Source organism: Silurus meridionalis, chromosome 7 (assembly GCF_014805685.1).
Source record: "Silurus meridionalis isolate SWU-2019-XX chromosome 7, ASM1480568v1, whole genome shotgun sequence".
NCBI classification, from domain to species: domain Eukaryota; kingdom Metazoa; phylum Chordata; class Actinopteri; order Siluriformes; family Siluridae; genus Silurus; species Silurus meridionalis.
In genome coordinates this window covers 1,274,311-1,294,299 of record NC_060890.1, presented here as the reverse complement: position 1 = coordinate 1,294,299, position 19,989 = coordinate 1,274,311, and the positions used below count along the sequence as shown (strand labels likewise).

Below are 19,989 nucleotides of genomic sequence, written 5' to 3'. Positions count from 1 at the left end.
TCTTGTTAACTCTTTACCTCATATTAAAACATTGTTACTAGTTTTTGGCCATGACTGCGTTATCTCGTTACCTCATGTTACTTTTTTGTGGCCTTAACTGCTTTATCTGTTTACTTCATATTAATACAATATAGCCATAATTTTGTTATCTTATTGCCCCAAATTACTACATTGTTACTACACTGTGGCCATGACTTTATCTCTTTTTTTACCCAAGGTTAATAATACATAGCCAGGACTTTATCTCGTTACCTCATTTTACCTCAGGTTACTACGCTGTGGCGACTTTGTTATCTTTTTTGTCATGTGATTACAATGTGGTAACTACTTTTTTTTATCTCATAACCTGTTGTTACTAATCTGTGGCCAAGACATAGCTATGATGTTATCTTTTTCCCTCCTGTTATCTAGTTGTAATCACTACATTGTAGTCACTACGTTGTTAGCTTGTGACCTGTGACTGTGTGGCCATGACTTTTTTTTGTCATTACCTCATGGTACTCTTCAGTGAGCATGACTTTGTTATCTCTTAACCTAATTCTACTACAACATATCCCAGAACTTGTTATCCCATTACTTCACTTTACCTTACGTTACTATGCCATGGCCAGGACTGTATTATCATGTTACCTCAAGTTATTAATAATTTGTGTCTTTTTCCCTTATGTTTTTACATTCTGGTCACTACTTTGGTATTTTGTTACCTCAAGTTACCTTACATTACTAAATGTTACTACAATCTGAACACGATCTCTTCATCTCGGTGCTTCACATTACTACAACGTAGCACGTTTACCTCACTTTAAGTCGTTACTACACTGTGGCCATGATTTTTTTCTTTTTCCTTATCACTTGTCTCGTTACCTCACATTACTACAGTGTGGCTACGACTTCTTTATCTCGTTACCTCATGTTTCTATCTTGCGGTCATGACTTGTAATCTTTTAACCTCATGTGAAAGCCTTGACTTTATTTTGTTATCCTGTTACCTCACATTTATAAGCCATGTCCAATACTCGTATCCTGATGTTACGAAATTGTACGAAAAGTTTCTACATTATCTTGTAACCTCTTTTGTAACCGTGTGGCTAAAAATTTCTCAAAAAATGAGTAATCTCATTACTTCACAGGTACTGTTTTGTGAATTTTGTTATATCTTAAAGTGATACAGCGTAGCCTTGATTTTCTTATCCTGTTACCTCACTTTCATCTTGTAACCTCACATTACTATGCCATGACTACGTCCTTCCTTTGTGTTGTTATCTGGTGACTATTAATTAGTCATTTTGTTCCCTCACACTTGTCTGATGTCTTGGATAGTCAGCATTCAGCAGGCGTTTCACTTACAACACCTCCTGGAAGATTTTCAGTTTTAAGCGACACCTCAGACACTTCAGGGTTTTTTCACCTGTTAAATATTCAGTTTGACCTCTGAGGCGTTGTGAGGAGTGTAAATGGGAAGCTGATAAATGCAAACACTCCTGGTGTACTCTGGCACATGGTGCACTTGTGTCCCCAGAGTAGGGAATTATACAGTGAGTGTGTTCTCATCTCAGCCCTTAATAAAGGCTGTGAGCTTCGCAGCGAAACCGGCTGTACAACAGCTTTTTTTTCTTTCTTTCTTTCTTTCTTTCTTTCTTTCTTTCTTTCTTTCTTTCTTTCTTTCTTTCTCTCTTTTTTCTTCTTCTGCGCTGCCTTCGCAATCTCATATCCCAAAATTCCTGAACGATGAAATTGCCCATGAAGAAGTGCTCCTGCAAAATGAAAAAAAAAAAAAAAACACAGGGGTTGTTATAAAGTGGCTAAAAATCGCACCTTGCCTCAGCGCCGTCGCTCGGCCTGCCTGCGCTTGTTAGCGAGTGGTTGCCATGGTTACCAGTGTCAGAAACCAAAGTGGGTTTCCGTGCAGTACTTCCTGAATTTATCTGAACGATTTACTCTTCACACACACACACACACACACACACACACACACACACACACACACACAAACACAACACTTAACACACAAACACACACAGTAAAAATCCATATTTCACATACAACTACATTTTGGGTATCCACTAGCTAGCTGTTAGCAGATACCCACCTTCTGTCCAGTCAAAATCCAGAATTTGACAGCGCTGTGCTAATATGTGCCAAGTGCTAATAGTGATGACAAGGTTCCCGTATCAATCGCAGGAATTTTATCATGAAGGATTTGAGGCCAGCAGAGGATTAAAGAGTATTTTATCCCGGCTCTCTTGATAGGCGTCACCATTCTGATGAGGTTTAATGAAGCTGTAAAGGAAGAGGCAGGTGATGTTGGTGATGATGATGTTATTGAGAAAGTAAACAGGGGGAAAGTCGTTAAAATGTCCACCAAACTCTACTGCGGCTTTGGATTTTGACAGAAAAGAGGTTACTTGAGGGCAAAACTCAAAACTCCCTGATAAGACGATGGTAGCAGCACTTCGTAAACAGCATACTGGAAGATTTATGAATTCTGAAATCTGATTGAAGGTGTTGATAAATTTTCAAAGGAGTGCTGCAGCTTATTGATACAAATTTGCCCACATTAATGGATAAAAAGCAAACATTGTAGGTGTTGCGTGGTTTCAGTTGAGAGACGTTTGATTTGGCGTTGATGGAAGGAGTCGCCAGTGTCGGTCTTGTCAAGATAAAGGAATTAGAGGAACTCTGTAACGTATTCTATAAGATCGATTCTATAAGATTTCCATACAAGATTGAATACAAGAACTTTTTTGTTTGAAAGAACCATTTTGATACCACAGTGTTCACCCTTTAGGTTGTTGCCACAATAAATTAAAAGATCCCAAACCATGATGGTAATGTTTGGGTTGAGAAATGGTTCTTAACCTTCTCTGAATGAAAAATGGTTCCACAATAAAAAGGGTTCTTCTGCTGTGTTTGGAATCTCTTCCTGGTTCCGTTTAATTTGAAAAACATTTGGTGCTCTCCAAGGAACCTTGTATAGAATCCTCAGAAGAACAATCACAGAGTGTTCAGAGTGTCCATGTTCGTCCCTCCGGGGGGACCCATAAAAGGTTCCCTGTAGTCCATTAGATGTTTTCTACAGACATTTGCTAACCTAATAGACCGAAAACTGCTTCTCTCAATCATGGATTAAGAGGAACCTTGTTTTTTTTTTTTTTGGGAACTCTAATTTTTAACCATGAAATTGCCACACTGCCCCTAGTGCAAAATTTTAAAACAATCACAATGTCCACTTTGCTTTGCGCTCTTTTGACGAACAGAACATGTTCGAGAAGCCGTCGCTGCCGGAGTACAAGGTCGCAGCGGTGCAGAAATCCCGCTTCATCCTGCTGCACTACAGCGTAAGTAAGGCATTGTGGGACTGGATGATCCTCCTGGCAACGTTCTATGTGGCCGTGACGGTGCCGTATAACGTGTGTTTCACGCCGTACGTCGACTCGGACACGGAGGGCAGGAGCACTATCGTCTCAGACATTGCGGTGGAGATGCTGTTCATCCTCGGTGAGTAAATGCCAACATTGGAATTTTATAGTGGGAACACTACAGTGAAGTTGAATCTCTTTATCTCTTTTCAGATATCATCCTGAATTTCCGCACCACTTATGTGAGTCAGTCCGGTCAGGTGGTTTATGACTCGCGCTCCATCTGCATCCATTACGCCGCTACGTGGTTCTTCGTTGACCTGGTCGCCGCGTTGCCCTTCGACCTCCTCTACGCCTTCAACGTCACTGTAGTATGTACAAACCAAGGTCATGAGTATAAACACGAACTATTGTCAGACAAGGTCATTGTTTTTCTAAACGAGATGTACGAGGTGGTGTCAAAGGGTTTCGAGACGAGCTCTGTTTACAAGAAAGTGGTTTATTTATTTAAGTTCACACTCGATCACCTTCAAAGCAGTCCCCTTGAACAGCAATACAGCACTCCCAGTGTTCTTCTGGAATGTGTCCTAAGAGTTTTGAGGCGTGTCAAGCACCTTCTGCAATCTCCGCAACGGTGCCAAAACGGCGAGCTGGATCTTTATCTTTGGGTAGAGGGCGAAGTCTGCAGGAGCCAAATCTGGTATTGGTGCGGAAGTGAGATTGTGTTGTGTTATGTGCGAGGAGAGCGCAGAGACAGATGAGGATGGGTTCCCTTTAAAGTCTGGATCCTCTGAAGGTTTCTTCCCCACAATATCTCAGGGAGTTTTTCCTTGCCACAGTTGCCACTGGCTCCTTCATTAGGGACAAACTTACGACTATAAAGAACAAACTTAAACATTCTTTTATAACCTCTTCAACTCTGTAAAGCTGCTTTGAGACAGTGGCCATTGTGAAAACACTCGTACACCAGTACTCAGTGCTCGCCGAACTGAATTGAACAAATTCTCCACACACATGCTCCATGGTTTCCGTTTGGATGCTGATGTTATGGTTTAAGTCAATTTAAAATCAGTAAAAGGTCCTTACATGGTGTGTGTGTGTGTTTTAGACATCCCTGGTCCACTTGTTGAAGACGGTACGTCTGCTACGGCTGCTGCGTTTGCTTCAGAAGCTGGATCGTTACTCTCAGTACAGCGCCATGGTGCTCACCCTCCTCATGTCCATGTTCGCCCTGCTCGCTCACTGGATGGCCTGCATCTGGTACGTCATCGGACGCAAAGAGATGGAACGCAACGCTAACCAGCAAGACTGGGACATTGGTAACACACACAAACACTAATCTAATCCAAATTCTCCAGTGAATAGATCGAGGATGCTGGATGTTGTTGTTCCGACCGCAGGTTGGCTGCACGAGCTGGGAAAGCGCTTGGAGAGCCCGTACATCAACAGTACATTCGGAGGTCCGACCATACGTAGCGCCTACATCGCGTCGCTCTACTTCACCCTCAGCAGCCTCACCAGTGTCGGATTCGGGAACGTGTGCGCTAACACCGATGCTGAGAAAATCTTCTCTATCTGCACCATGCTGATCGGAGGTACACGTTTTACCAACAAAACAGGGAATATATATTCCGTGTTCTTTTTTTTTTTTGCTGTTTATTTTAATGAGTAAGAAGCATGTACAGTCTGTGCCCGTTAATGATGGAGGTGGAGGTTCTTGTGTCTTTGAGGGAAGCTCAGAAACGATATAACTGATTAAAGATTTCTTTTTTTTGTTTCTGATTTCATTTTTTTGTATAGCAATCATTGTAGAATGCTATACGGTTACTATGATTACTACGGTTCAACCATCGTTCTCTTATATATAAAAAGAGAGAGTCTATATATATATATATATATATATATATATATATATATATATATATATATATATATATATATATATATATATAGTATACAGAGTACAGTCACACCTGTTGGACAATCGTTCGCAACAGCAGGTCTGATCTTGCCATCTTGTGATCTTTAATTACAGCTCTCATGCACGCAGTGGTGTTTGGAAACGTGACGGCCATCATCCAGCGCATGTACTCGCGTCGCTCACTGTATCACACGCGCATGAAGGACTTAAAGGACTTCATACGCGTCCATCGGTTGCCGCAGCAACTGAAGCAGCGTATGCTGGAGTATTTCCAGACCACGTGGTCCGTGAACAACGGCATCGACGCTAACGAGGTGAGTAACGAGCACAACGTTTTTATTAAAAAAAATGAAACATGTTGCCATGCCTTACTTCTTTTAGCAAAAGAATTCAGACGACTAGCTAGCTAGCTAGCTTACAGCTAACTACCACATTCTAGCAATATCAACTGCTTACAGGAGCTTTTTAACGTAGCCCCTTGGCAACCGACCACAAATAATTAATTTATAATTAAACAAAAATAATTGGTTCTAGAAAAAAAACGCTTAATAAATTCAACTAGCTACCTAGGACAGTCGCTAACGAAATCTCCAGGAAAAGTCCTTAGATCACGTGATCTCTCGGTCCGACAGCTCCTGCACGATTTTCCGGATGAGCTCCGGGCCGACATCGCCATGCACCTGAACAAGGACATCCTGCAGCTTCCTGTGTTCAAGGGCGCGAGTCGCGGCTGCCTGCGCTCGCTATCGCTGCACATCAAGACCTCGTTCTGCGCCCCGGGCGAGTATCTGATCCGCCAGGGAGACGCGCTACACGCTAACTACTTCGTCTGCTCGGGATCACTGGAGGTGCTTAAGGACAGCATGGTGCTCGCGATACTGGGTCTGTACTTCCTGGGTTTTTTTGTGTGCTTACTTTTGCTTGTGTTGTTATAACCGTTTAATAAACTGTATTCAACCATGTAACATATAAATATCAACGTGTCTACGGCTATTTAGCTGTCCCTATTCAAATCTGTTGTACTTCCTGTTTGTCTATTTAGTAAACTAACAAAAAGGTTTTCGGGAATGTTATAAACGTGTTGTAACTATGTAATAAACAATACTCAACCATGCTAATTGTACATAACGAGGGAATCCTAATAGGGTCTGTCCTTCTTCCTGGTCTTCTTGGCAGGCGGATAAATGGACATTCACTTTGAACATGGTTATGGATCACTTATAACAGCGTTATATATCAGTAACTATTAAATTTCAGCTTTTTAGCTACGTATGTGTTATAACTGTGTTACAACAATGTAACAAACAATAACCTAACATCTTAGCGACATTATAATTTGCAATATGGTGCAGATTAGTGTTACGATATCTGACCGTATAAATCGTAAACGACGGGCTATAACGCGAAGATATCGATGAGCGCTGTTTTTTCGATGCTGCACCAGCTTAGCATCTATATTCTGTATATAACAGCACTGCGAGTGGAATAGCATCGATTATGGTGGCGTGTGGTTCTTCCTCGTTATAGTAACAGTGTTGTAGCGTATAGAATTGTTATGTATCTCAAGTCAAGTTAAATCAAGAGGCTTTTATTGTCATTTCTACTATACACAGTGGTACACAGTACACAGTAAAAACTATACAAACTAAAAACTATATCCCAGAAGTGAGTATACACAGTACAATGTAGTGCAAAAATACAGCAGCAGTCAAAGGTGCAAAAGAACAGCATGTAAACAGTATAATACAGTGATAAATGATAAATGTGCAAAGAACAGCAGTTAAGAGTGTGGTACAGTTGAGAATAATAAATAATAAATAAATGAATGGTGGTGGAATGGATTGAGATGAGTGATGAGTGTGTGTTAAGTGTTAAGTCCAGGAAAGATTTTACAGTTCGGTAACACACATTTGAGTGAGTGTGTGTGTGTGTGTGTGTGTGTGTGTGTGTGTGTGTGTGTGTGAGAGTTCCGTTTCATTTCTGTGTATTGAGAAGCCTGATGGCTTGTGGAAAGAAACTGTTGCACAGTCTTGATGTGGCGGCCCGAATGCTTCGGAACGTTTTCCTGATGGCAGGAGTGTAAAAAGTGTGTGTGACGGGTGTGTGTGGTCGTCCACAATGCTGTGTGCTTTGCGGATGCAGCGTGTGGGGTAAATGTCCATGATAGAGGGGAGAGAGACTCTGATGATCTTCTCAGCTGTTCTCACTATCCTCTGTAGGGTCTTGAGGTCAGAGACAGTGCAGTTCCCAAACCACGCAGTGATGCAGCTGCTCAAGATGCTCTCAATGGTCCCTCTGTAGAACATGGTCAGGATGGGGGGAGGGAGATGGGTTTTCCTCAGCCTTCTCAGGAAGTAGAGACGCTGCTGGGCTTTCTTTGTGATGGAGCTGGTGTTGAGTGACCAGGTGAGGTTGTCTGCCAGATGAACACCAAGGAATTTGGTGTTCTTGACGATCTCCACTGGGGATCCATCAATAATCAGCGGAGATTGGTCGCTCTGTGCTCTCCTGAAGTCCACAATCATCTCTTTGGTTTTGTCAACGTTCAGAGACAGGTTGTTTGCTCCACACCAGGCAGTTAACCGTTGCACCTCCTCTCTGTATGCTGACTCGTCGTTCTTGCTGATTAGACCCACCACAGTCATGTCATCTGCAAACTTGATGATGTGGTTCGAGCTGTGCATTGCTACACAGTCGTGATATAGTCTGTTATAAAAATCACATGTTTAGATGTTGGTGTGTGGCACTTCCTGTTTGTGTTGACATTAGCTAAAAGGATTCTAGCATTTAGCAGTGCTATATAATCTGGAGAAAACATTCCATCATTAGTGTAGATTAGTGTAGATGTTAATTGTTGTCCTGTTTGCACTTTAAGCATTGCTGTGTATATGTTATAACAGTGTAATAAACTGTTTTTAACTTTAGCATAGTTTGTGCTAATGTCTGGTTCTTCCAGTTTGTGTTGTTTTTAGCCTGTTTACTGTAAAGCTATTTCCTGGTTTAGCCTGTTTACTGTAACGTTAGTTCCTGTTGTAGCCTGTTTACTGTAACACTAATTCCTTTTTTTATTTATTTATTTTTTGCTAAAGTAAATAGCTTGTGATGTCACTGCAGGAAAGGGCGACTTGATTGGCTCAGACCTGCCAGGGGAGGATCATGTGATTAAGACAAATGCGGACGTTAAAGCGCTGACATACTGCGATCTGCAGTACATCAGCGTTAAAGGGTTGAGGGAGGTGTTGGAGCTTTACCCCGAATATGCCAACGTGTTCACTGCTGACATCCACCACAACCTCACCTACAACCTGAGAGAGGGAAGTGAGGCCGAGGTGAACACACACACACACACACACACACACACACACACACACACACACACACACAAATGTGTAAACAGAAACACAAACAGTAAAATTAAAGCATTAGACCGACTGTATCTCCATAGTGCAATAATATCCCCTAAACACACTGCCTACCAAGTGCACTTCTTTCTGCTTAAGACAGATTGGGACCTGGACGTGGGAATCGTCTGCAGGTGTCCTGATTATTGGCGAGTTTTGGACTAAATCCACACGAGGGGATTAATTGAGCGGCCGGTGGGACGGGACGAGAGTGACGATGAGCGTGTTATTTCTAAATCAGCACCATGGAGAGTGTGTTCTCCGGCTAATATTTTCGATTTGTCCTGTTTAGAGTTGATGTGTGTAATGAGCTTATGTAACAGCATAAACACTCCTAATTTGATCACGCTGATGAAATAAACACTGCAGGGTGGGAAAGTAGCTCTGAGAAGGAAACCAAATCACAGCGAGCCTGCAGTCAGCCGCCGCTCCATACAAACTGTAATCAGCACATTCCCTTCCAGCCTGAATGCACGTTTTAATAAACTGTGTACTAGTTAGCACTAGTTAGCGCTAGTCCGGGTGCTAATTGTGTTTTTGTTTCTTCAGGGGCTTGCGAGGTTCGCACGTTCTCCAAGGTTCCCTCACGTAAGTTCCTTTCTAACTGAGTTCCTGAGTGTTGTGTTTGTGGAATACGAAAAAATAAATACTGAAAGTGCTGAAGTACTGAAAAAACTGGAATACTGAAATACTAAAATATTGAAAATATTGGAATATTTAAATGCTAAAATACCGGGATAGTGAAATACTAAAATAGTAAAATACTGGAATGCTGAAATGCTAAAAATAATGGAATACTGAAATACTAAAAAAAATACTGGAATGCTGAAATACTGAAAAAAAATGTGAAATACTAGAATATATTGAAAAATACCAAAATATAAAATAGTGGAATACCGAACTACTGAAACTACGGAATATACTGCAATACTAAAATTAATTGAATAGTGAAATACTAAAAAATACTGGAGTGCTGAAATACTGAAATACTGAAAAATGAAAATACTAAAAATAAAGAAATATTGAAATACTGAAAATAATTAAATACTGAAATTCTGAAAATACTAGAATACTGAAAACACTGGAATACTGTAATACTAGAAAATACTGGAATGCTGAAATACTGAAAAAAATGTGAAATACTAGAATACTGAAAACACTGGAATACTGTAATACTAAAAATAAAGAAATATTGAAATACTGAAAAAAATGTGAAATACTAGAATATATTGAAAAATACCAAAATATAAAAATACGGAAACATTGAAATATTGAAATACTGAAATACTGAAAAATGAAAATACTAAAAAATACTGGAATGCTGAAATACTGAAATACTGAAAAATGAAAATACTAAAAATAAAGAAATATTGAAATATTAAAATACTAAACTACTAAAAATACTGAAATATAGAAATACTGAAACTCTCTTCTGAACAAGTCTGTTGTTATTATTGTAATTTTTTAATGTATTTCTTATAACAACTTAGAATAGCGAATGAAATTTAGCATAAATACTATAAAAAAGGGAAGTAAAAGATCAAAAAATGAGTAGGATCCTGGGTGCAGTTACCGTTCATTCTCATCCCAAAGGGGTTCAATAGGGTTGGAGCTCAACAACAGTAGATGTTCCACAAACATCCAAACCATGTAAAGCAGATCTTCATGGAGCTGGCTTTGTGTACAGGGGTATTTCATACTGGAATAAGTTTCGACCTCCTTGTTTAAGTGAAGGGAAAATTTTATTCTCCTGCATCCAAAAGTTAATATACATAATAAAATTATATTAATATTATAATATATATGTTAATATATTAATAATTGTTTGCAGTTTGTGGTTACAGATAAAAAAACAACAAAAAAACACATATGGCTGGAAAAGTTATGTGTCCAATACAGTCCATATAGTGTACATTTTGGAATTATTTCCAAAATATGTTCCTATGTTCTGGAAGCGACAGTAATGTTTTGTATATATATATTTAGATTTTTTTAGACATTGGGCAACAAATTTGAATTTAAATGATCTATATAAATAAGTAGAAGTTGAAGTTGAAGTATCCACGTCCATAATCCATTGTATAATGAATAAAAAATAAACCAGACAAAAAAATTGTTAATTTCTTACATTTCCAGAACAATCGAGCGGACTCGAGAGCGTCGATCGACGGAAAGCACTCGTGCATGATCGAAACGAGTGGAGAAGGTGAAGAACATGCACACCTTTCCCCTGCGTCGAGATCCCGCCGGAACCTGCTCCTCCCGAACCTGGGGAACCTGCTGGGCGACGAGCTGCGGCAGTTCAATGCCCTGCGCCGCTGCCGGTCCCCAGTGAGAGGAGCCTGCCGCAGCGTCTCTCCCAAACCACACCCCAAAACCGAGCATCTTTTGCACGAGGGCCGTCCCGCCGCTCACGAGGGATTCACCGCCACACGCAAACCCAACAAACTCCACATTCCTACATTCAGCTGCATCGCCCCACCTGACCTCAGCCCGAGGTTTGTACCATGACAGATTATAGGTTCAGCCATCACTCTGACGCTCATTTCCACATATATATAATCCTACTGAAGCTGGGTTATTCATAGGTGTGTGTTTGGTTATTCATGGGTGTGTGTTTGGTTATTCAAAGGTGTGTGTTTGGTTATTCATAGGTGTGCGTTTGGTTATTTATAGGTGTGTGTGTTTGTGTGACAGGGTGGTTGATGGGATCGAGGATAATGGACGTGTGTTTCACTTCAGCACCGAGGACAGCACCATCATCACCAGTACAGCAAAAGGTACATTAAGAGCACTAACACAAACATCAACACACACACACACACACACACACACACACACACACACACACACACACACACACAGAGGATGACAACTCTCTCTCTCTCTCTCTCTCTCTCTCTCTCTTTTACTATTTCTTTCCAGTTTTTGTCTTTCATTCGTTCTTTTTTTTTTTTCCCTATTTAATTTGTCGTCCAATTTTCTTTATAGATCAGGGGCACGGCACGCCGCTTCACGAGTCCGAAGAGGTGCGAGAGACCATCAGTCAACTGAACAACAAGGTAAAACGTAACACACACACACACATGCTTCCCGATTGCAATGTATTCTTCTGAGTTTTGTGCCCACTGTATATTCTGTACTGTACTATAAGAAAAGATAGAAGCCCAAAATAGCATACACACACACACACACACACACACACACACACACACACACACATAAACCATGCACAGTTACAGTAAGGTATAGCATGCCTTAAAACCCAGTGTTTCCGCACTGCAGATGATTCCACAGGGAGTGCTGCAAAAAAATTAAAAAAATAAAATCTCCTGCTTCATCCTTCACAGTGGCCATCTATCCCCCCACCACCACCCCTCATATATCCCCTCCATTTTTCCATCCTTCCCTCTCTCCTGATATTTGTTAAGAGATTTTGCACAGCACAAGGCTCGTGGTAAAGTCTCTCTTCGCCGAAATAGTTCTTCCTGCTCTCCAACCAAGTCGTGACGGAACAAAGGGGTCAAGATAGTACAGGATGTGGGGGGTTAATAACTGCCCGAGGGATCCCCAAACTATGGCCCCACATTTGGAACGGCCCTCTCAACAATGCCAGAGACATATTTTGAAAAATTGAATTTGAAATGTATTTTTTACTCATATCATATCTGTATTTGATAATAAAGGTTGGCTTTCCAACTAAAACAATTTTTCCTCAGTTATTAATAGAGATCGATAGAGGATTGCTGGAAATATTGTAAAAAATCCACCTCTAGAGGCGAAGGTGCGCGCTGGAGAGGAAGGGGAAGAAAAGTCAGTAGGAGTAAGACATGAGTGTGAATAAGAGGGAGTGCAGTGTAGGGGTGCGTTTGCAGGTAGAAGAGGTGGTAACCGGTTAGGTTTAGGGTCCAAACTCTCCATCGACGAGAGTAAAAGGGAAAGTTTATAGGACTGTGGTGAGACCTGAGATGTTGTATGGTTTAGAGACAGTGGCATTGAGTAAAAGACAGGAGGTGGAGCTGGAGGTAGCAGAGCTGAAGATGTTGAGATGTTTGTTGAGAGTGACGACGATGGACAGGATTAGAAATGAGTTTATTACAGGGACAGCGCATGGAGGACGTTTTGGAGACAAGGTGAGGGAGGTGAGATTGAGATGGTTTGGACATGTGCAGAGGAGGACATGGGGTATATCAGTAGGAGAATGCTGAGGATGGAGACACCAGGAAGGAGGAGGTTTATAGATGTGGTGAGGGAAGACATGCAGGTAGTTGGTTTGAAAGAGGCAGATGTAGAGGACAGGGGGGTAATGAGATGATCTGCTGTGGCGCCCCCTAATGGGCGAAGCCGAAAGAAGAAGAAGAAAATCATAATTAAATCTTCACAATAATACTTGTAGTCACTCCGGCCCATTAAATTCTTTGTTACAGATCGACCCGGCCTCCACTAAAGAAAGGAAAAAAGGTTCGGGGGGCCCCTGGAGTAAGATCACTTATCATCACTGAACAATTTAAGCTGTCATTGATGTTTGCAGGGCAAAAGTGACTAAATGGTTCAAAATAAGACTTTTTTTTTCATTTCTAATTTTATATTTTCATTCGTTAGAGTCAGAATTCTGCTGTTCAAAATCACACAGATATAAAGTACTGCCATCAGGTTACATTTACAAGTCCCTGACTTACAAACGAGTCTGTTTTGTTCATACATTCCAAAAAAGTAAGGTTTATACACCTTTGACTCTTCTCAGCAGTTCTGTCCACATCACTGCTGCTTTTTTACAGCACACCACTGTACAGCAGAGGGTGGACACATGTGACAATGTCCAGCAGAAACATAAGCGACTTCCCGGACTTGTTCGCATCTTTGAAAGTTTGCAACGCGAAGGTACTTATCGGGACATATTGTATCTATATGGGGAGAGAGAGATAGAGAGAGAGAGAGAGAGAGAGAGAGAGAGAGAGAGAGAGAAAACAAGAGAGATTAATAATGAAGCTGTTGGAGTTCCTCCTGGTGCTGTTTTTCAGTCTATTTCTCATTGGAACCTTTTGCTCCCCATTTTGTACCTGTTTATCGAAATCACTGCATTTACCATATGTTACACCACATGCGTAATTCCTCCATGTGGCTCAGGAAACGTTTTCAATACCTGTCTCAGGCTACGTCTACATGAATCCCGCTGAATCTGGAAACGTCCCCTTAAAACGTTAAACTATAAATGCATCACCGTTTTTCACACACAGTCCGCACAATCCAATTCATTTCGGAGAGCGTTTTAAAAAACGTTTTTGCTGACTGAAAATGGCTGTTCGGCGTGGAAGGAAGGTCAAAAGAGAGAGAAATTGATGCATATATCCGAGTGATGTTAGGAAGCTGTGCTAGAGTGGGCACAGGGTCTCTCGACCTAGACAGACAGGACAAAAATCAAACATTTTGCGAAGCTTTCCTGCACATTTGTAACGAGCGGTTTCTGGGTTAGATCTTGATCTATATCTGTATGGTTTTGTGCAGTAAGTTCTTACCACAGGTGTACAGGTGTTCCCTTTTAGTTTCTGTCACTGGTTTTGTGTCCTTGTTCTCAAATCTGGGTCAAGAACATGCCTCCAAGAACGCAGTGTAAACTCGGGGTTCAGTTGTTAAAAAGCCGAGCCACGGCTTCTCCCATTAGGGGTCGCCACAGCGGATCATCCGCATGTTTTGATTTGGCACATGTCTTTACGCTGGATGCCCTTCCTAACGCAACACTCCCCATTTATCCGGGCTTGGTACCGGCACTAAGGCTTGTGCAACCCTAATGGCTGGGGTTGGTTCCCTGACCGGGGATCGAACTCGGGCCGCAGCAGTGAGAGTGCTGCATCGTAACGTTTGTGTTTATTTCCTGGTCCACCTTTAGATGGTCACCCTGAACCAAGAAGTGTCTCAGCTGACCAAGGACCTGCATCACATGATGCACCTTCTGCAAGCACAAGCAGCTGCTCACCATTACACCACCTCCATGTCCTCCTACCCCTACGGAGTGCACATGATGCACACAAACACCGCGGCGTACACCGCCGGCGTGCACGCCCACCAGGAGGCTCAAGGTCATTATCGTCCTCATAACCATCTTCACTCTGATCACGCTGCGTCCGAGAACATCGTCCACATGGGGACAAGCACATGGAGCCACGCTTCAGAATTCGGTACGTCCACAACAAACCACAGTGTGGATGAATTCTTTATTCTGAGTCAAACACTGATGGATATAAAATGAATGATCATGAGCCCAAAACCTTCTTTTCAGCAAAGAAATCACACAAATAAGCAACAGGTGTTGTGGCGAGTTTGAGTCAGGAGTTTCTTCCATCATTTATTCCTCTTTAAAGGTTCTGCTTGATGTTGAATTTATGCTGATCTGTATGTTCATGCTAAGTAGATACCACCAAGCAGCAATGGTGGTTTTAGTAGTAGTTTTCTCCCGACTTTAAAATAAAGCACCTGATTTGATTGTGAGGACATCAAAAGTGTCTCCATGCCATGTGTCCGGAAAATACTGACCAAAGCAGCTACTGATAAATAAAATAAATCAGCAGCTTACAAAACATTCCTGTTAAACAGCTAGCCATGTTGCGCTTACTTAGCTTAACTGATGTGTCGTCATGGTTTTGCAGGTGGAGATCGAACCGGTGTGCCCAAGCAACCCGAAGTTTTCAGACCCCTTCCTCATTTCGATCCTAACAGATCCTGTGATCCTACTTCCTGTAAATCGAGCTTGATCAACATCAACTCCTCTACTTCATCCTTCTTCCCTGCAAAAGGATTTAACAAACTGGAAGCAGAAGGTCAGGATCACGGCATCCTCGCTAACATCAGTCGCTCTCAACCCGTCCTGTTCAACCGGGACACGCCGAACCAAGTGTCTCTAAACCTCCATTTACTCTCCAGTGCTCCGACGTCCACTCAATCCCTGCTAATCGCTAATCTCACAAATCCAATCCACCACAACCCTCCTGCCACTAGCAAACCAAATCCGGAGTCGGATCCTGACATTCCGGATACGGTCCTGGAGGACGTTAGCGAGTACCGGGAAGACGATGTCCTGCTGTCAGATTTGAGCATCGTGGGACACACGAGTCGCGAGTGCCTGCTAGCGGACGACGGATCTGCGGACAACCAGGAAATAGAGACTTCCGAATCGGAATCTACCAAGCCTGATGTTGGGACGCAAAACGAATGCAGTAGCTCTGAAACGTCCTTGTGCCTCGACCTGATGGACTGACAGGACGTTTATCTCAGATGTTTGCAGTGATCTCTTTTGTTTCTTTTTTTTTTTTAAGGGATTGTCTTCTTTCCATCATGCCCGTGCAAATAACTTAATAACTATGCAAGACGCATGTTGATTGTGCATTATTCCTTATTTACTCGATCGCTATACCACATACGAATAGCTTGTCTTTAAAGTTACGCACAGCCGAGTCCAAAAGTCTTCGTAAATTTCGAATCAGGGAAAAAAATACATTTCGCATTGTCCTTTTAAATGTTTTGAGCCAATTAAAAAAACGGTGAAATGATCCAATCCGATTGGATACTGGTGCAGACAAAAGTTGGTGGCCATCTCACCATATGGTTGGCGTGTTGGATTTATGAACATCCCATTCAACATTTAATCCCCTTTTACTGTTATTATGAGTTCCACCATTCTGGCAATATGTTCCACTAGATTTTAGAGGGTGTTGGTGGAGATTTGTGTGAGACTTTTTTTCAGCCACAAGGGTCTTAGTAAAGGAAGGTACTGATGTAGGTGAGGTGAGGTGAGGTGAGGTGAGGTGAGGTAAGGAGAGGAAGCCTGGGGTGCAGCCAACACATCAAATCATTACAAAGGTGTACAGTAGGGTTGAAGTTCAGAGCTCAATTGCAGGAGATCTTCCATCATATCCAACCCATGTAAAGCCGATTTTATTGGCGCTGGTTTTGTCTTGCTGGAATATGTTTGGGGTCCCATAGTTCAACCCGAAGGGTAAATTTAATGAATCCTTTATAATCACTGCTGCAGCCCGAGTTCGATCCCCGGTCAGGGAACCAACCCCAGCCATTAGGGTTGCACAAATCTTAGTGCCGGTCCCAAGCCCGGATAAATGGGGAGGGTTGCGTTAGGAAGGGCATCCAGCGTAAAGACATGTGCCAAATCAAAACATGCGGATGATCCGCTGTGGCGCCTCCTAATGGGAGAAGCCGAAAGAAAGTTAGTTACTTTCATAGATGATTGCAATCCGAACAGTTATTGGATATTAAAAACGGTTTGCTCATATCATCATTTGGGGAAAAAAAGAAGATCGCTTACACACAGTACAGAGATTTAAGCAAATAAATACAAAGACAGCAAATGTAGCTAATAATTATTATGAAAGTTCAGTAAATTTGTGTAAAAGTGTAGCAGCATTCAATATAAAAATCTCATTCGACTTTGAATTTCAAACACATTTTATTTTGAGGTTTCCCCATAAATATCAGCGACTTTTGGACTCGATTGTGTTTGCAGTGGTGAACTGTCAGGGTGTTTATTAAATCTTTTTCGGGCATTTAAATAAAAGAACGTGGATTGCCGACGGAAAAAAACGATCCGCCTCGTAGCATTTTTGATGGTAGCATTCGTTCCAAGTGAATCCATAATAGTTTGCTTGTTAGAAACTTCTCTCTCTCTTTTTTTTCTTTCTGGTCGAATCTATGTTCTGCATTTCTTCTTGCCTTCGTGCATGGTAAAGTTTATCGTTCTTTTTTCCTAAGGAAAAGGTATCAAACGAAATGTGTTCGCATTACAAATGTTTCGAAAGAAAAGGCTACGTAAAATTTAGCACGTGCGCCGTCGGAACGCTTTTCTTTTTAAAAAAATTAATAAATAAACGAATCAATCGAACATTTCGGACAATTTTCGGTTCAGAAAACACGATCCAAGAACGATCACGAAAATCTGGAAAAAGAACCTACAATTACTCCTTTGTTATTGGGATGATCCAGTGTGAGTGTGTGTGTGTCCGTGTGTGTGTTTGTGTGTGTGTGTGTGTGTGTGTGTGTGTGTGTGTGTGTGTGTGTGTGTGTGTGTGTGTGTGTGTGTGTGTGAGAAATGCTGCAGCTTACACGGTTTCACATTTGCCTAAGTGTGTATTTTACACCCATGAATGATTCATGAGGAATTGTTAGCGATGAGCGAGGACATGGTGAAAGAACATCAGGAATAGTGGAAATTATGCAACACACACACACACACACACACACACACATATGCACACAGTTGGTCGTGCAGAATCGGGGGAGGGGGTATGTTGCAATTCAATTCTAGTTCCTGCGAATATTTTGAAATAAATCTGAATGAAAAAAAAATGTATATAATAAATATATAATGTTAATTATAATATTTAAATATATTAATGATAATATATAAATATATTATAAATTCTAAAGAATTTGGTTATGGGATTTCCGCTGAATGTGACTGCGTTGGGCAGCTAATGTCATTTTATTCCCTTTAAAATGTGAATTTTAATTGAATGAATCAGTATGAAGTAATACAACACTATTATTTATTTATTTATTTATTTATTTATTTATTTATTTATTTGTTTATCTATTTGTCTATTTATTCAGTCGTTAAATCGATCTTTTATTTATTTATTTATTTCATCATTACTGTGCTCATGTTATCGAATTTGTTTTTTCTGTTCACACATTTGTGTATTAATTCATTTCCCCGTTACAAATCTGACACACACACATATAAACACTTGTCGGAAACGTGAAAACGCCTCTGTCAATTTCGCAAGACTTGCGCGTGTTGCTTTCGTTTAAACTCCACGATTTTTCCCCTCGACCAGACAAATCTTTACATTTCCAGATGTTTTACTTTATTTTCATTCAATGAAGAACATCTTTACACACTTTTACACACTCACCAAAGCTGTTTTTCCCTAGCTGGAGATTTTCTTCTTCATCCCAGAGCAGTTTCAGTAGAATTGAGGTGCAGTGACTGGGCAGGTCATGATAGACATCACTCCAGACGACTCGGATGTACGCTTCGGCTCGTCGTGTGGTTGTCTGGTTCCAGTGAGCCGCAGTCCAGACGGAACTGCGCGGTGCTGAAATGTGGGACAGGAGCCGTGTTGGTTCAGGATTCCTTTTATTTTACGGAACCTTCCCTGCTCCAACACAACCCCAAAACTTTAAGATTCCACCTCCCTGTGTCACCGTAAGGGGTGAAGGAGTCTGAAAGATCTGTTTGAACCAAAATTGTCAGAAACAGAACTTTCTTCCATTCAGTCACTGTCCAATTCTTGTGTGTTTTCTCCGTTTAATCAGAAAGAAGTCTCAAAACCATTGGTGTTCCCAAATTTCTCACAATCTCTGTATAATTTACAGAGGTGACACATCACAACAAGGAATACTTAAATTATTATTATTATTATTATTATTCTGTCTGATGATGAGCTTCATCTCTGTACTCTAAACCCAATGGTATTTGCACATGTTGCATATTTATTCTCTGAGAAAGCGCATATACACATATACACTCTTCTGTGTGTGTCAGTTGTGCATGACGAGCATTTCCCCCTCTATGCATTCTGTTTGGTTTTCGAGCATGAAACATCATGAAAATTCAAGAAATTAATAAAACCACAAACCTTTGTTACAATATTTAAAGAAATTGTAAGTTTGTCAACGAATAAATGCATCATTTTTACTGAGAAATGTGTCTTTGTCTTTCCATCAGATGGAGTTTTGGGGTTCTAAGTAGGTATTAAGTAAGAAATAATATTTATTAGCGGTGTAACGGTACACAAAATTCACGGTTCGGTTCGTATCTCGGTTTTTAAGTCACGTTTTGATTTCTGTAGGTTTTTTTTTTTTTTGGAGGGGGGGTTAACATCGATAGTTGACATTTTTAAAACAATTTGAAATAAAATGCCTGCTTGGTTTAATAATTTATAAAAAGAAATAAAATAGAATAAACTGAATTAATGCCATACACTTGTTATAATGATTAAATTGAGCAAAAATGTTTTTGCTGGCCCCCTTGTGGCGATGGGAGGAACTGTCTGGAGTTTTACGACGTACTACAAATCGTATTTCCAGTTCCGAGTGCCACCGTAGCCACAGCTTTCATTTCTTTTTCTTTTCTTTTATACCATTAGCATTGTTGTGGATGTTTTCAAGTGTAATAATAATTGTAAAAAAGTAAAGCTAAACAAACTCGCGGTCCGCCACTTATTACGTTCCTGAGAAAACATATCGATCATAACTACATTCCGCATATGTTTTCTTCTCATATCACGTGAGTAGTCGT

At 41.0% G+C, this 19,989-nt stretch overlaps 1 protein-coding gene across 1 annotated transcript in view; it reads left to right on the top strand.

Moving 5' to 3' along the window:
- kcnh4b (potassium voltage-gated channel, subfamily H (eag-related), member 4b) overlaps positions 1-19,369 on the top strand; it is a 34,757-nt gene extending 15,388 nt beyond the window's left edge. The window contains exons 5-17 of the mRNA XM_046854499.1: positions 3,258-3,498; positions 3,573-3,730; positions 4,468-4,678; positions 4,760-4,954; positions 5,395-5,594; positions 5,913-6,162; positions 8,395-8,609; positions 9,231-9,269; positions 10,818-11,179; positions 11,379-11,461; positions 11,673-11,743; positions 14,569-14,857; positions 15,326-19,369. Coding sequence (XP_046710455.1) covers positions 3,258-3,498; positions 3,573-3,730; positions 4,468-4,678; positions 4,760-4,954; positions 5,395-5,594; positions 5,913-6,162; positions 8,395-8,609; positions 9,231-9,269; positions 10,818-11,179; positions 11,379-11,461; positions 11,673-11,743; positions 14,569-14,857; positions 15,326-15,933 — 2,922 coding nt within the window. The 3' untranslated portion in view covers positions 15,934-19,369. The remainder of the gene's footprint in view (positions 1-3,257; positions 3,499-3,572; positions 3,731-4,467; positions 4,679-4,759; positions 4,955-5,394; positions 5,595-5,912; positions 6,163-8,394; positions 8,610-9,230; positions 9,270-10,817; positions 11,180-11,378; positions 11,462-11,672; positions 11,744-14,568; positions 14,858-15,325) is intronic.
- The last annotated feature ends 620 nt before the right edge of the window (positions 19,370-19,989 follow it).